A 17,361-nucleotide genomic window follows, 5' to 3' on the forward strand; every position below is an offset into this window, starting at 1 on the left:
ATGTTCGAACTAATGTTCTGGAGGAACATTCTGAAACAGGTGGGTGGGTGGGTTTTTATCAATGCCTTACAATGTCTTCTAATGCAAAAATCGACGGTATTTGGAAAAATTCTTCACTCATTCACACATGCCAGGGGCCTACTGTAATAGACAGGCTTGTGTTTTAGCTGTTGTGTCAACCAGGCCTAGAAAAGGCAGTTGCTACCGGGACACACCGTCTGCTTCTTCTTAATATATATATATATATCAAATCATGAACACATTTTTTTTCTAGATCAGATTTGGAGAAAACGAGCCACATATTGTTGGGGTTATGCGGTGATGTTTTAGGCGATATGCCACTGAACCATAGGATGGGTGTCTGATATCTGATAATAATAGGGCGGAGAAATGATAACAAGCAGCCATGTGAACTAGACAGTCATTGGTGGTGGCTATAAATGGACCATTTTACAGCTTTGAAGGACCAGGGGGTAACGGGTAAAATCAATTGACTTGGTAACTCACCAAGCATCGTAAATACAGTAAATTCACATTATGTACATTTTATCACAGGCTTTGTCCCAGTGTGTGTCTTAACACCCACGCTCACGTCTACTATTCTAGCATCCCGTGGCTCCCTGGCGCCCTCTAGAGTTGGTTCAGATGTGTGCGCCGGCTTCCAGTGCTAGAGTCGCCGGACATAGGAGTCTGTGTAGCCTTTGATGGGACACGGTAGGTTACAACAGTGTCTAAGCCTCGTGCAGGGGGGGACAATAGTAAGGTTTCACATGTCCACATTCAGTTCAGTGTTCCATCAACATGGGGAACGGCGCACGCTCGAAAGAGTTCAGAGAAGTGTTTTGATTTGTCGTTGGCGGGGGTGTAGAGCGCAGGGTTTGGTCTGTACTGCTGTGAGAAGCACTTATACATGAATGTTCATTGTTAATGGTCGCATCTTAGTAACCCAGCACGTCACTGCTGATATGCTTTCGAGGAGCAAGCTTAAGACGGATGTGCGTCATGGCCTGCGTCAGAATAGATTGTCTGGGCTTGGCAGGGCACAGACCACTTGTAGGACGTTGGCTTAGTCTCCCCACGGACCTCGATGCCAGAGAAGCATGTAATGTGATTGGCGGGTGCAGGTGAACAGGCTACTGCGGTGTATGACGTTCTGGGTTCACTGGTCGTGATACAAGGCCCGCCATTTTCTGTTGTGGAGGCTACTGGTGCCATGCAAGACTCTGGCCGGCATAGGCATGGGTGTTGAAGTCACTGGCTGGCTTTGTTTGGGCCTCCCAGCAGGGTTGAACATGCCATTAAATGTATGCATTCCATGGACATGAATGCAGATGTCACTGAAGTCTTTCTTCTCCCAGGTTAGCTGCAGAATCTTCTCAAGTACTGCGTGTCCCAGCACTGGTGTGCAAGCCACTGAAGTGTGTGTCCCAGACTGTATTGTACAAGACATGCCCAGGTACATCTGAAGCGTGTCTACGCATGCGTATAAAAGCCATAGAAGCCCTGTATGTCCTTGGCGCAGTGCTTGTCACAGTCCCTGGGGGGCAGGCCCTCGCTTTTGAGGGGGGAGGAGGTGTCAGACAGGGGAGTGTCCGCGGGGGAGAGGCGCCTTCGTTTGGCCTGCTCGTAAATGCCAGAATCGGTGGAGTCAATGGATTTGATGGAGGAGGGGGTCTCGATCCAGCTGGAGTCGGACAGGTCCTTGGGCTTGGCGTCCTCGGGGAGCGGGGAGCGCTCCGTGCTGGCGGCAGCCAGGCTCTCATCCTCAGAGGTGGGGGGCAGGTATGGGTTGGAGGGAGGGAGGCGGCCTGCGTTGGACCAGCAGGAGAGCATGGCGGCGCTGCTGGCCTTGGGACAGTACTGTGGCGCACTCCGCGCGGCCCAGCCCGAGGGGTCGCTGTAGTATCCCAGGGGTCTGGTCCCGCAGCCCCCGGAGGGCAGTGGCAGGCCCTTCACCCCCGCCGCCGCGTAGGACAGGAGTGTGGCCGCGTTGCCTGCGAAGTCGGAGGCCGCGGCCGCTGCGTCGTAGGCAGAGGCACTGAAGTCCAGGCGGTTGTTGGTGGGGGTGACAAACCAGCGCTGAGGGGAGGGCGCCGTCGGGTCCTCTCCCTGGCCCTGTGGCGACAGCAGCCCGGTGGCATGGGGGACGCTGCGGTCTGGCGCCGAGGGGTGGTGAAACCTGGATTTGGCGTAGTTGCTGACAAACTGGTCCTGGAGGAAGGAGCCAGCCATGGCGTATCGGGCCCCGGGCACGATCTGCGAGCGCGGTGAGTCACTGGGTGATGGAGTCAGACGGTCCATGTCACAGCCTGTGTAAATCCTGCCAAGGAACAAGAGAGTGTGTCAGACATTTCTCTTAAAAACACAAGTGTCTGCAATTACAATGGTGTGCACAGCATAGTATAGGGAACCACCAATCACAGATGCATAACATGCCCTCTCCTCCGACCTCCATCTGCCCTCTCCTCTCCCATCCTTCCCAATTTTTCTCTCTGCTGCCCGTCTTCCTTCCTCTGGCATCTCCTGTTTTCCCACCCTTGCCTGCCTTCCTCTCTTTCTCTCCCTTTTCTGACTGGAAGATACTTCTGCGTACTTTGTTCCCGCTGTGCTGACTCTTCATCGCTCCACCTTCTTCCCTCTTTCTCATCATATGCTCCTACTTCCACCACCTTCCTCTCCCTTCCCCCTTACTTACCTTACCCACCTGCTCCCTACTACCTTCCTTCCAGCCTTTGTTCACCACACTGTTGCTCTCCAATTCTTTTTACATCCTTTCCTCCCTCCTTCCCTCCAACCCTATCCCTTCTACTTATTGTTGACTTAAGTTTTTTAGGTCGAGCCTGGGTAGGCTGCTCTGAGAGGCATGTTGTATTCAGGTATGAATTTGAAGCTCCACCCACTCTCTGCCCATATTTTTTATTGGCTTGTGTCATTGTCCACTGTAAACTGTGGCTGTTCATTGGTCAATAGGTTTAGTAATCCCTCCTTAATACCGCCATGTCTCATTTTGTAACCTCCCATGGTGACAACCCCCGGTAAGTGTGTTGTTACTTGGTAGGCTTTAATTACAGCCTCCATGCACTATCTTCTCAAATAGCTTTGTCATGCCTGCTGTTGGGACACTCTGTCTCCTAAGGGTTTTAAAACATATTTATAGCACGGGTGCTGAATGCATTTGCAATGTAATAGGTCTCACATTTGCGAGAGTTTAAGTTATTGGCATTGTAAATAACAATGAGTTTTTATTTATATGTTTTAAAAATAACAAATACATAAAAAGCATTGTCATTTACAATGCCAATAGCTCAAACCCTCTAAATGCGAGACCTATTGCATTGCAAAAGCTTGTTGTAAGAGAACAGTCACTGCTTTGTTGCTATGTAAAGCACATCTATACACATTGCTCCCTATGCACTATATACAACTGTAAAATAAATAAACAACACAGGACATGGAAGCAATCATAGGTGTGTATAAGGGACATGATTTAGAATTGGCAATCTCAGGTGTGCACACAATACATCACAGGATGGCAGCAGCGACAGGGCTGCCCATGAACTCATAGGCTGCCAGCTATCTATGCACTCAGCAGCATGGGGTGCTAACAATTAAAGGTGTACACACAAGACCGCATCAGCTGTCTACAGGCATAGTTATATTATGCATTTGGCACAGGATGGGTGATCAGAAATCACGCATGGTCACACAAGAAAGAGTCATCAGTCACAAGCATGTACCCTAGAGAGGATTTCTTGGGTGCATACACTGTCTAGAATGTAATAACTCACATAAGTCACAAGTATGCACAGGATGACACATACTAGGCTAAACGATGTTCAGACCCAACTATCTACATTTGCTGATGTTTGGGCCTAGCACAGTGATGCCATTCACGGATGGGCACACAATACAGTGCCATCAATTACAACACATCTGAATAAAAGAGGAAAGAACTGATTAATTCCAAAGATAGTGAGTTAGTTATCAAAGTAGTGCACCCAACACAACTCTCATTCAAAACAATCACACTGCTGCACACAAGAGCATAGTGCCAGCAGTAATATAATACTTGCGCCACAATATTTATGTTAGACGATGTACTGACAACGAAAGTCTGGCACCACATCTCTCCAGCTCTTTTTATAACCATGAGATGCACCAGGTCTTCGATGGGTAAGAGACAGTTGTTCCCACCCACAGAAACCTTTGACCAATGACACATCCGCCAAAGGGCCATAAGTCAATCTTCATCAGAGGGTCCACCATATTGAGGGCAGACGTGCGGATGTACAGTTTTTCCTATTTCAGTTGAACAAGAAAGCCTGACATTTTGGAACAGGAAAGAGGAGAAATTACCCTATTAGTCACCCAAGCAGTGGGAGAAAACCAACGTGCATTAGGGCCATTACGTTTGTTTTCCAATAAAAAATTCCAAGTCTGACAGTTTCTTATTGAAAGACAACCAAAAAGTTGTCAAGTGGGTTCATTAATCATGGAGTTTTTTCTGCAAAGCTTCAGGGCCTTCGGTGGAGTTTCCACAGAAGCAGCTCCACTGAAAGTAGAGAGATTCCCACCTGCCTTGTTGGAATTTCTAAACGTGGCGGGTGGTCTTCCACCAGTGCAGTGGAGGCCGTATACTCTACTAACCTGGTAAACTGGCAGACCACCCTCCAAATTGTGAATGATCCCCAAAGTGTCTACAGACTCAAAGGTGCACACAAGAAAAGACATTATCTCACAGGTTTTCACACAAGAGAGAAAAAGGTTTCAGTTAGCAGCCCATGGGCATACACTGTACTGGTGAGCGTGTCATCAGGTATGGAAAACATCCTTTACAACGGAACCGTTACAACGCAGGATTTACAACGAAAGTCGTTACAATGACTTTCGCTGGAGGGCGCTCTAGGATAGGGGATAGTTTAATTTACTGTCCAACACCTTCCCTACTATCCACGGGGACTGGAGTTGGAATAGTAAATTAAACTATTCACTATCCAGCGCCCCCCAACGCAAGTCGTTGTAACATTTTGCGTTGTTAAACCTGCGTCGTAAAGGTACGCGTTGTAATGGTACGCGTTGTACCATCATACATCCTCAGATATACAATCACAAGAAAGAAGTGATGAGAGACAACAAGCACACCAGGCACCCAGAAAAGAAATATTTCAGAGAAATTCACATGAATACCACACATCCGACATCAACATAGAAAATATTGAGTCATGGTGAAAGATATCACATAGGTGTATATATGTCTACAATAGTTTGCTGCCTAAAACGGATTAGATGCCTAAGTTCCCCTAGAGGCAAACAATGCAGGACTGGCAGGAGAATAACCCTACTAGCATATAGACAGGGCCATTGGAACTATGCAATTGTTATTTTCGCAAAATTATAGATTTGCCACATTTGCCACATCATCTATCATCTGCCGAATATGCATTCTTACAAAAAAATGTGCTTCTTGCTCAAACGGTTCAAAACGTACTAAAAAAAGCAGGCTGCCTGTGGAAGGTGTCTTTCAAAGCTGGACCTGTCACTATTCTGTAGCTTATTGCTATATTTTGGTGTTAAACTGGTACTAATGAGGTGCAACCAACGCCCAGATAGTGTTACCAAGTTTAAAAATGCTGAAGTAATGAAGTAATACTATTACAAAATGTGTTGCATTATGCCACTTAACTTTACTTTTCGGGCCACATAGTTTACTCAACCCTGCCTCATTCATTTTGCCTGCTGCTGCCACATAATTCCAGTGACCCTGCTTTTAGACATACACCACAAGCAAGTGGGGAGAGGAACCGAAAGGGAGGACCTACACAACGGACGGAGATGCGGCGGGGCTTAAATGTCGACACGGTCTATATAGGAAATTCTCGAACTCTTTGGTACTGAACTCTCACACCATAAAATTAAGACCTCTATCATAATAATTAAGGTTTTTTTCTGTACAAATCAACATAAGAAAATGTTTTGAGAAATGCATCTCTAGAAGGACAAAGCCCTGAAGAAGTCTGGTGAAAAGAGATGCAACGCGTTGGCTCCGGATGTATGACTGTACAACGCGTGCTTTCACAACGCGTACCGTTACCACGCAGGTTTTACAACGCAAGTTGTTACAACGACTTGCGTTGGGGGGCGCTGGATAGTGAATAGTTTTATTTACTATTCCAACTCCAGTCCCCGTGGATAGTAGGGAAGGTGTTGGATAGTAGATTAAACTATTCCCTATCCTACAGCGCCCTCCAGCGCAAGTCGTTGTAACGACTTGCGTTGTAAAACCTGGATGGTAATGGTACCGCGTTGTGAAAGTTTCGTTATAAAGGATGTTTCCCGTTGGCTACGCTGTTGTGAACATTTTTTGTCTTCCACCAATAAAGAATTTTGAACACACATGTCCGAAGCAACTTTAATGAATATGAGAAATCCTGAAGTAAACTTCGTTAATTGATTCAGATTCAGAACCAGTGCTGTACTTTACTAATTGTTGTTGGAACAGAACAGACTATTTTTGAGAATATTAGCACATAGTGGGTGCTGATCTTTTTTGTATATAAGTGTGTGGATTGTATCTACGTATGGGGACTCAGGAGGCTGTCTTCCCCTGATCTGAGCACCACTTTCTTAGATTGAACCCTACACCTTGATGGGTGTGGCATTGAGAGTCTAGGCCTCTTTCTTGTAAATAACCACAAAGAGATTGAAGGGCAAAACACACAAGATTATGTGTATGCCGAACATAGATATGATAGGGTATCCATCTATCATGAGTAAATATCTACATTCCTAAACCAAACAATATAGCAAGTAAACTCATTCTAAAGGGTAAACAAGCACACAAGAGAAAAACAGTGTGTGACATCACACTTGTGACCTATATTATACTCATAAAGAGATATGGAGAGGAGACATCAAAATCGTTCAACAAAACATAAAAAGAGATTTCTCATAAGCTTATATTGACAAAAGTAAACAGCTAATTTGGCTGATATTGCACGCATATGACCAAACCAAAATTCATAGATAGTGGAGATTCTACCTGGTACGACTAAAACATTTTAAATCTCTTACAGAGGCCAATGTTATTACTAAACATTGTTAGCTATCGCTTCTCTGGGTGATAACAGTTGTTGACTGCTCACTTAGAGTAGGGATTGTGCTCCCTTTTTAGGTCTCATGCATGCAAAGACGTTTTGTATTTCAAAGTAATATACTACACACATATACTACTGATAACATAGGAATCCAGAAACACATGTGTTTAGAGATAAGCTGTAATGATACGGTATTAGTTCATTAATACTTTGAACTTTGTACTGAGTGAAAAACATTGTACTACATCTCCCAAAATGCAAAGAGATAATGGGGCTGAGACGTGTAAGCAGTGTACTTCTACCCCTTTCACACATATACTGTGTATGGAGCCAGCCTTTTCAGCCATTGTCTCCATTGGCTCAGTGCCCATCAGCCATTGGCTTGAGACATTGTCAAGCACATCTTGGACCAGCCCACAGGAGTATTTTAGTCTCACTGTTTTAATTGGCTCTATTGGTGTATTTTTTCATCTCCATTAAGATTCAAAAGGGATTGTTTTTCATCTGTAATGTTCTGTCAATCATGACACATTCAATATTTTATCTTACTTTCATGCTGTTCACAAAGCAATCATTTTTCCATTACTGCATAAGGGTTTTTAGATTATTTTTTTCAAGACAAAAGTGAGTCTGACAGTCAGATGGCCTTTCATTGGCTTGTCAGGCTGCAGCAATGAGATTAGTGCAAGGATTGCTCTCAAGTACTGACAAAAATAATTTAAAAAGCAATGTAGCATAAAAAAGAATGATTTCTTGACAGCATAAAATATTGGATGCATTTTGATTCCTTTTGACAGTGTTAAGATGGCTGCCCAGGAAATTTACTCACATAGTTGGTGAGGGTGTCTGCCGGCTCCTCTCGCCTGGCGCGTAGATTCCTTTCCTCTACTGTTTGGCCTCCTATCAGTATGTGTGATCCTGCCACTGGGATGATGCTGCTGTACAGCATTCCCAGCATTTCCCAGTGTCTGACTAACACTGACAAAGACGCTAGGTTTGGCATAGCAATCACAATCTGAGGCAGACATATTGGCTTTGCTAATGATAATGTGTTTACATGATTTGATCGCAGTTTAATAAATAATCTTCATTTTGAACAACCATCAATACAGAACTCAGTAGCATGGATTGATGTAAATAATCTTGCAAAAAGTTTGTTATAAAAATAGATGGATCATGTAATATGTAAACTACTGGTAAACTCAGAGGGATTGTTGCGTACTATATCAGAGACAAAAAAAATCACATAAGCTAGGACTAATAGTGACTCTAAAGTGATCTCTGCCAGCCAAAGTACACTGTGCTGTAACAAACACCCTGTTAATAAATCCTCTATCAATAACTGACCAATGTGTCACACTGTGTGAGGTCACGCGGAGGTCTGTAGAGGTCATAGGCTCATTCCACTGTTCTTTCATGAACTTCCAAGTTCCCTCTGTCTCCAGGGTTATGGGTAGTTTAAATAATATGTTGCATAAGTGGAATATATCTGTGGTCTTTTGTGTATAATCCAACATCAGCATATGACAAACGAGGCACAGATAGAGGCTTCCAGATATGGAAGATTAAATAAACAAATCTCAAAGAATACCATCCTTGAACAGGGTTATTTATTGGCATCTTCCCTCTTTTGTTTATTCCTTGCAGAAGTCTGCCTTGGTTGCCTCCACAAACTTTTTTTTTTGCCCCAATCATTTGATTGTCATCTTGACAGGTTGCTATGTGCGGCCAATTTATTGTTATTTGATTAAACACCTTAGGGATGACAATGAAAGATTTGTGCCCCTGAAAATTGTGCTTTTAAAAACTTTGGGGCCGTTTACGATTGCGGAAGGACCACCACTGCCAGCCATGCAATGGCAGTCCTTCCCCCATCGGACCGCGACTTTCCCCCGCCACATCACAATGGCGGGGGGAATCGCTTTCTGACCACAGCGGACGCAAAGACCATCTGCCACAGAACCGCCACAGGCAATTTTTCCGATTGCCTGGTGGAGCGGTCTGCATCCATGAAATTATGGAGGTGCCTAGCAGGCACTGTACGCCAAATTACGATGCTGTCTCCAGCCAGCCTTTCCGTGGCGGGTAAACTGCCATTGAAAGGCTGGTGGAGATTGGTTTCGGGGGCCCGTTGTGGGCCCCCCCTTGTGTTGGGGGGAGGTGTGGGTGCACTGGTACCTCCCTACATTTCACGGCACCAAGTGGCAGGCACCATGTGGATGGTCCCGGTTACCACCACGATGGCGGACGGACTCTAGTCCGTCCGCCATCGTAATTGGCCCCTTAGATTTAATACAGAGAAAACAATTATTTTAGTATGAAAGAAGAAGATGATATTTCCTCTTGGTGGCTAGGTGGAAACAAGTTGGATGTGGTTGACCATTATCAGTATCCAAGGATAATAATGTTCATAAGATTACTACATTGATGTCCAACAAAAATGAAAACTAGGGCTGGGATGATTCTGGCAGGGCTCCAAAGAATAAATTCCCAGCACAGTGGTTATTCACTTCTCCTACAAACAAAAGCTCTTAAAGGGATGAACCGGCAGTGCTCTAAGTCAGCAAATTTGTGATCTTGGACGGTTAGTGGATCTTTCCCCATTGCAGGGGGAATTCTTCAAATGTCTTTCGGCTTGCCCAGTTTGCCAATGTTGTATGTCTATAAATGAGCTAGGTTGCAGTAAATGTATGGCTAATTGAAGGGGTATAATTTTTTTAGCAGGATCATGTAACCCCAACTGCACCAAATTGTTAGATAAGTGTCAGTCAGAATGTTGTGCAACATTTCCAACTGGGCTGCTTGTGGCTCTTAATTTCAGCATTACTGAATTGTTGATTCCACTGCCTTTTTCAGAAAATATCACTCTGTTGGCAAGAACGTTAGTTTTGAGGAAAGAGCTAGTAATTAAGTGAATTTACTGACACTGCATATAAGAATAAGCTCTCATTAGTGCTTGACTAAAGTATATCTAGGATCACCAAATCAAAAAACATATATATGGTGTCGTTTTACTGTGCCTCAAGGTGTAATGATATTTTAAAGTAAAGGATGGAAATTCTTCTGGGCTGATCTCAAAATGATTTAATGGCTTTTGTTCAGGGTAGTGGGGTCAAATGTTCAAGTTCAGTGAATTGTAAATTAAATTCAGTTAATTTGTTGTTAAACTGTTCTTTTCTTTTACAAATCTGTCAACTTCAACTATGTCCACTGCATTTAAAGAATGATGTCCAGCAACGTTCTCAAACTATTGTTTTACTGGAAGAAATGAAATCACTCGATGTTGCAATATGACCGGGTTACTTATTTTTCTTCTTTAAAATCAATGAATTATATATATTTTTTCCTATTATTTTATGTCTTTTATGTGCTATTCTATTGTTAGGACTATGGTCTACATAATAAATAAAATCATCTTTTTGGAAATGTCCATAGAGAAATTTAAATGTTTACTAGATGAAACTATTATTATGTATAATTCCCAGGTATCTACTTAAAATTGTGACTTAGTGATTTGATAAGATTTTGTGGTGACTACATGTAACAAATACTACATACGATATGAATATAATACGTGTTAGAGTATTTTTAATACCCAAATGTCAGTGGCAGAAAACCAAATGTTCAAAGGGACCTTTGAAAACTGGGAAAAAAACATCACAGTCCCTGTGAAATATATGTCAACACCACTAGAATTTTGTGGCAAGTGAGGGATTTTATGTAGAACACTCTCTGGCAGCATTATTTTGAACCATTAGAGAGTATGCTTTACACTTTTCATACTGTAAGGTATTTAGCGAGGTACATCTAGACCAAATTTTCTATAACCACTGTGGTGCTAATGGATGTAATCTTTCGCAATAAGAACATGAATTGTATCTATAAAATCATCCATATTAAGTAGATATTTTGCTCTTTTATACTGGCCTTCAGGGCATAAGAAATGTAATATCTCTGTAGACTTTAATGTGATTAGCAATTTATGTAAGAGTAAGCTTACATATGTGGGCGGCGGAGCTAGCCAAGCTCAGAGATGGCCGCATTGTGAGCGAGATCCTCTTGGACACCACAACAAACACTGGAATATATGCGCACACGGAGCCCCGGAAACTAGCGCCGAGTCAGCCTACATGAGAGACGCCTCCGGTTCTCGCTAATATACCACCCTGGGGCCTTAAAACACTCCCGCTGCCCAAAACGGGTGTGAGCTGTCACGGCGGCCTGTGGCCTAGAAACCAAAACTGCGACCTCGGCCTGAAGTGGGAGGCTGCACTGAGATGCGGTGCACGTGACCGGTGGGCCCGACCAGCAGAGGAGCCTGGGTGAGAGCGAGGTCGCCGGAGATCTGGGGCTTCTGCTGGCGGCGGTGGTGACTGCAAGGACCCTCGGAGAGAGAAGCGTGTGCTGCTGGTGGCAAAGGGAAAACAAGACTGGCGGTGAGGAGCCACTGCAGCGGGCCGCTGCCATTGCACTGCAGCCTCGTAGTGGACTGTGGTTTGCTGGCAGCGCCAATACAGGGTGAGGCTTGGAGCTCAGGTACTGCTGCTCAGAGGGATAAATTGCACCCATCAGATAGTTGTGCAAAGACGGCTAAGGGTCATAGACTATTAAAGGCTTGGTGGGCCGTGCCTGTTGCCGCATTTCCCACATGGCCTGCTTCTCTCTCACCCCAGACGTGTAATAGAGGACAGATAGCTAGTGGCTGGAGGTGCTCTGCATTCCAGAATTGAGGTGAGCCTAAACAGTTGTCGCTGCTACCCAGGCAAGTGGGCCATTATACACTTCACCATAGAAGCCAACTTACAAACCAGGCTACAACTGGGTACTTGAAGTCAGGAGTTCCACACAAGGAGCAACTGGGACATTTCTGAAATACACGGCGTGTGGCAGGAGATCTTGCACTTGAGTGGGACTGCACCTGCGCTGTCGCCTTTGTACTGCTGGCGACTGTGGGGAGAGGTCCTCATAGCGGAGATAGCTGCCTATGCGGGTCGCCAGACAAGAAGAGCACGGGGTGAAGGTGGTCGAGGAATAAAAAACAATCATTGATCGGCGAGGCGTTAGCTTAGACTAGAAGTGCTTGCAACAATGCGGCCGGGGTCAAAGCAGAGGATCCATAGTGCGCATTGAGTACACAAATACTCGAAAATCAAACATGGGCAAACCGGACAGGAACCTGCCCAAGATCACTTTCGAACAGCAAAAAAGACTGCGGAGGCCACCTCGGATGATCAGCAGACATTGTCGCAGGCACCGGTACCCACCACTAATGTCACCAGCGGGGACGTGCATGCCATGTTTTCATCTATCCAGGCTGCTCTCACAAATATTGACGGAAAGATTGACTCTCTCACATATAGGATGGACCGTATGTCTGAGCGCATGAACTACCATACGGAGAGAATAAATATGGACGAACGCCGAATATCTGAAACTGAAGATGCTCATAATCAAATGGAAACCAAACAGACCAAGATGGATAAACAACTGGCGGCGCTAACGGCAAAAGTAGAAGACTTAGAAGCGAGATCCAGTAGAAGCAACATACGCTTGATGGGCATAGCAGAAACAACAAATACAGGCGCCATGGAGTGCTATGTGGTACAGCTGCTGATCACCCTATGGGCAAAGAAAGCTTCTCGGACGTCTTCATAGTGGAAAGAGCACATAGGTCTTTGGCTCCGCTGCTTGGTGCTCGCCCGAGACCCATTATAGCTAAGCTTTTTAATTACAGAGATCGTGATGTGGCCCTGAGGAAAGCTCACGAGCTGGGAGCACTGAAATATGAGGAAATGGAGGTCTCGCTGTATCGGGACTTCGCGCCAACAGTTCAAGAAGCGCAAAAGAGTTTTGACCTGGCAAAAAGGGAGTTACGGGATCTAAACATCAAATATTCTATGCTGTATCCTACCAGACTCAAAATCATGGAAGATGGGAAATCAAAAACCTAAGGACATTCTGAAATATCTTCAGCAAAAAGGTTCGCAGAGTGCAAGACAGAGATCTCCAAGGAGAGGCTGGAAGGCCAAGCCACCACATCAGACGTGGAGTGATAAGCCTGCCCCCATAAATGAAGCTGGCACTTGCCTGGAATCGGTGACCTGAGGAAATCCTGAAGCTCCAAGACACATGTTGGACACTTGTGCTATCTGAACCTTAGTATACACATTGAGCCGACTACAAACAAACTGGGAGCGAATGATTGGCTGATATCTGTAGACACTGGTGCACTATCGGCGGAGGTGGTTTGCGCTGGTGGACGCACACGTTGATATAAAGGGACGTGAGTCAAGATTGTGGTGTCTATTGTTAATTGCGTATGCACCAGTATAGGTCAAAAAACAGGCTAAAGCTACTGTTTATTAGTTTTCCGACAGATGTCAATTACTCACGCAAATGTTGCTCAATGATATTGTTTATTATTATTAGCTAGTGGTTCTGTTGTGCATTAGAAATTGCATTTTTGGCGTCCCCCTTGTATTGTACTGCAGGGGTATCTGGCTGGGAAGCTCCCGCCCTCTAGTGTGTACCACACCGTTTAGTTAGTTTCTCTGTTTTCATTTGGGAAGGGAGTGGATGCGGGGAAGGGATTGCACCATGTTTTTTTGGGATTTGGGATTGGCTTCACTATAAAGGGTACATTGGAGTGGGAGAAAGGAGGGGGGGGCTCAAACAGAAAATACTGTCCAGCGGCAGAGTTGCAGTTGTAATTGTACATGGCGATGTAGGTTTTTACAAATATCTTCAATTAGTACAAGTCAGCAGAAAGTGATATGGCCAATATTCCGAAACATTATAGAAAGTTAACGTTAATGACTTGGCATGTCTGTGGACTTCACAATCCACAGAAAATACGGAAAGTCTTTGCTTACCTAAACAGGCATAAGGTAGATGTAGCCTGCCCACAGGAAACACATTTGTCAGATGTTCGGGAACTTAGGATAGGAGCTAGATGTGCCACATACAAATTGGCATCCTCCTATTCCTCCTACGCCAGAGGGGTAATGCTATTGGTCAAGAGGAATATCCCATTCACTCTCCTTAACTCTATCAAAGACAATCAGGGTCGGTACGTAATAGTACAGGGAAACTTTGGAGGCAAGGCTCTCACTATTGTCACTGTATACGGCCCCAATAATGATGATCCAAATTTGTATACACGGATCTGGGCAAGACTACGTAAACTACAACCTGCAGCCATTATATGGGTTGGAGATTTCAACAATTGTTTGGATCCTGCGCTAGATAGATCTACCGGTAGCGATAGATACAGTAAACAGTCAGCTAAGGTCCTCAGGGAGGGAATGGAGGAATGGGATATGGTGGATATATGGAGACTACGACATCCAGGTTGAAAGGAAGAAACTTGTCTGTCTCTAACGCATCATACATTGTCAAGAATAGACTATTGGCTCTTAGCGCAGGATGTATGCACGTGGACCACTGCAGTTGACCATTTACCAAAAACATTGTCAGATCACACCCCGGTACTCCTCACATTAGCTATCCCTACTTACACTCCAAGACAGTTTACATGGCGACTACAACAGAATGCTCTTAAGGACCAGGTATTCCGCAGCGAGTTGCATCAGGCGATTGTGGACTACTTTGACCACAACTCCGGTTCGGTCAGTAGTGCAAAAACATTATGGGAGGCCTTTAAGGTAACTATTAGGGGCCACTGCATTAGCAAACTTGTGGGCATTTTACACGATATTCAACAACAGCTAAAGATGACGGAAGCAGACATTAAAAAATTTGAGGAGGAATACACTGCAACACAACATAGTGCCACACTGGCTGAGATCAGACGACTAATAGATAAGTATCATGAGTTTGCAGAAGACGAAATAAAATATGTTTCGCGTAAATACACGGCCAGATGTTATGGAGAGGGTGGGAGACCTGGCCAGGCGTTATCATATAAAATCAAACCTGCACATACAAAAACGTACATAACTCAGATCAACACGGAAAACCAACAGACAGTATATGACACCCCTGCAATATTAGTTTGCTTTACTAAACACTACGCCGATCTATATACCACTCAGTTGACGACATCAACATCTGAAATAAATGACTACCTGGACGATATAGGACTGACTTGGTTGTCTGACACTCACTGTTATTTTTTTTGCCATCACTTAATGAAAGATGGAATCATAGAGGCGATAAACTCCCTTCCCAACAATAAAGTGCCAGGTCTTGATGGGCACCCAAGAGAATTTTATAAACAATTTTGGGATCTACTGATTCCTTATCTAGCAGAAATGTATGAGGAAGCCTATGAGGAAGGCACACTCCCAACATCACTACGAGAAGCACTTTTAATAGCACTCCCTAAGCCGGATAAGGACTTAACTAAATGTGGTTCCTATAGGCCATTTTCCTTAATTAACATAGAAGCTAAAACTTTATCAAAAATTGTAGCAACATGAATACACCCGCTTTTGTGTAACCTAGTTCTACCAGATCAAGCTGGCTTCATGCTGACGCGGTCAACCACACATAACTTACGCACAATATTCTCATTATATCACCAACTAGATCCGGACACGCCGGTAGCCGCAGCCCTATTGGATGTGGCGAAGGCTTTTGATTCAGTGGAGTGGGTCTTCATGTTCACAGTGTTGCGTAGGGTGGGCTTTCCCAAGCCCTTTTTGAGGTGGATAGCGCTATTGTGCGCTGAACCTAAGGCACGTGTCAGGATAAATGGGATGACATCCGATCCAATTGATATCACACCGGGTACTAGACAGGGTTGCCCACTATCACCAATGCTCTTTGCATTAATATTAGAACCCTTAGCTTGCAAAGTCCATCAAAAACACTACAGATCAGCTCTACATTTGGTCTTAGGCCCATCGGCATATCACTATATGCAGATGATATGGTCCTAGTATATACAAGCCACCCGACACCAATCTAAATCCACTTATCAGAGAGTATATTAGAATTGAACACTACTCAGGACTCCAAATTAACTGAGACAAATCAGTAGTTATCCCTCTCACAGCAGCAACTACACGACCTACAAAGGAATATCCCCTGAAGTGGCTGACGGAACCTTTGAAATATCTAGGTATATGGATACATCGCAACCCAGACACGGTAATTAGGGAGAACTATGGTAGATTCTTGACGAAACTTAAAGATCAGGTAGAGAAGTGGATAAAAATGCCCCTCTCCTTGGCGGACAGAATAGCGCTATAGAAAATGATAGTACTGCCTAGGTTTTTATATCTATTTTGGAACATACCGATATGGCTTACGCAGGCTCTTTTTACTAGACTACGATCGGTCTTACAGCGTTTAACATGGGCGGGAAAGCAAGTCAGAATTAGCTGGCAAATCATAACACAACCTTATCACCATGGGGGTTTTGGGGCACCAAACCTCCAGCTATATTTCTACTGTGCACAGGCACAACATGCTCCCTACTGGACGAGACCTCATGCACATATACCACACATAGCAATAGAACATGACAGTATATATATCCCTCTTCCTTGACAGCATTTATAACGGACCTAAAGAGAACTACCCCAAGAGACACAAAATACACACGGTTCATTGCACATCACAAGCGTGGCACACGCTGGCACTTAGGGCACACAAGCTCCCGATTTACGCTAAGGCGCTCCCACTGGCTCGTCACCCCAAACTCACAGTGACTCAGGAGAGAAAAAATGGCAAAGTTACTAGCGGATAGGGGGCTGACCACTATGGGTGACATGTTCCCACATAATCATTTTATTTCATCAGAGGATCCATCCCTTTGTGCACATCAAACGCCATTGAAGAAGTTTGCTTATTTACGATGGCATGGCAACTAGGGGACTATATGACTCTTTTCCAGACGAACCCACGCAACTGCATGCACTACAAATACTCTTGACAGCACCTACAAGGAAAAACTTAGTAACGCGCTTCTACAACGCTACACAGGAGGAACAGGTAAGAGGGCGCAACATTGCAATTCGCAGATGGGAATTAGCCACTGGCGAACAAATAGACGATCAGAACTGGCAATGTAGCTGCACACAACTCTGACTTCTTACATCAAACTGTAACTTATGCATCATTCATTTTAAGTTCATACATCAAATTTATTACAGCCCGGCTAAACTACACAAATTTGGACTTAGGGAAAATTATAGATGTCAGAGATGCAAAATGCCGAATGCGGATTTCTTACATATGTCGTGGGCATGCCCGCAACTTTAAGCGTACTGGCAAGACATCACAAATACGCTCACTACCA

General features: G+C 44.5%; 1 protein-coding gene across 1 annotated transcript in view; it reads right to left on the minus strand.

Annotated features, from left to right (window-relative positions):
* Positions 1-1,016: 1,016 nt before the first annotated feature.
* The window catches only part of TBR1 (T-box brain transcription factor 1), a 70,471-nt gene continuing 54,126 nt past the window's right edge, over positions 1,017-17,361 (minus strand). Inside the window, exon 6 of the mRNA XM_078683856.1 lies at positions 1,017-2,320. Within this exon, the coding sequence (XP_078539982.1) occupies positions 1,474-2,320 (847 nt within the window). The 3' untranslated portion in view covers positions 1,017-1,473. The remainder of the gene's footprint in view (positions 2,321-17,361) is intronic.

This window comes from Lissotriton helveticus, chromosome 3_1 (genome assembly GCF_964261635.1).
Source record: "Lissotriton helveticus chromosome 3_1, aLisHel1.1, whole genome shotgun sequence".
NCBI classification, from domain to species: domain Eukaryota; kingdom Metazoa; phylum Chordata; class Amphibia; order Caudata; family Salamandridae; genus Lissotriton; species Lissotriton helveticus.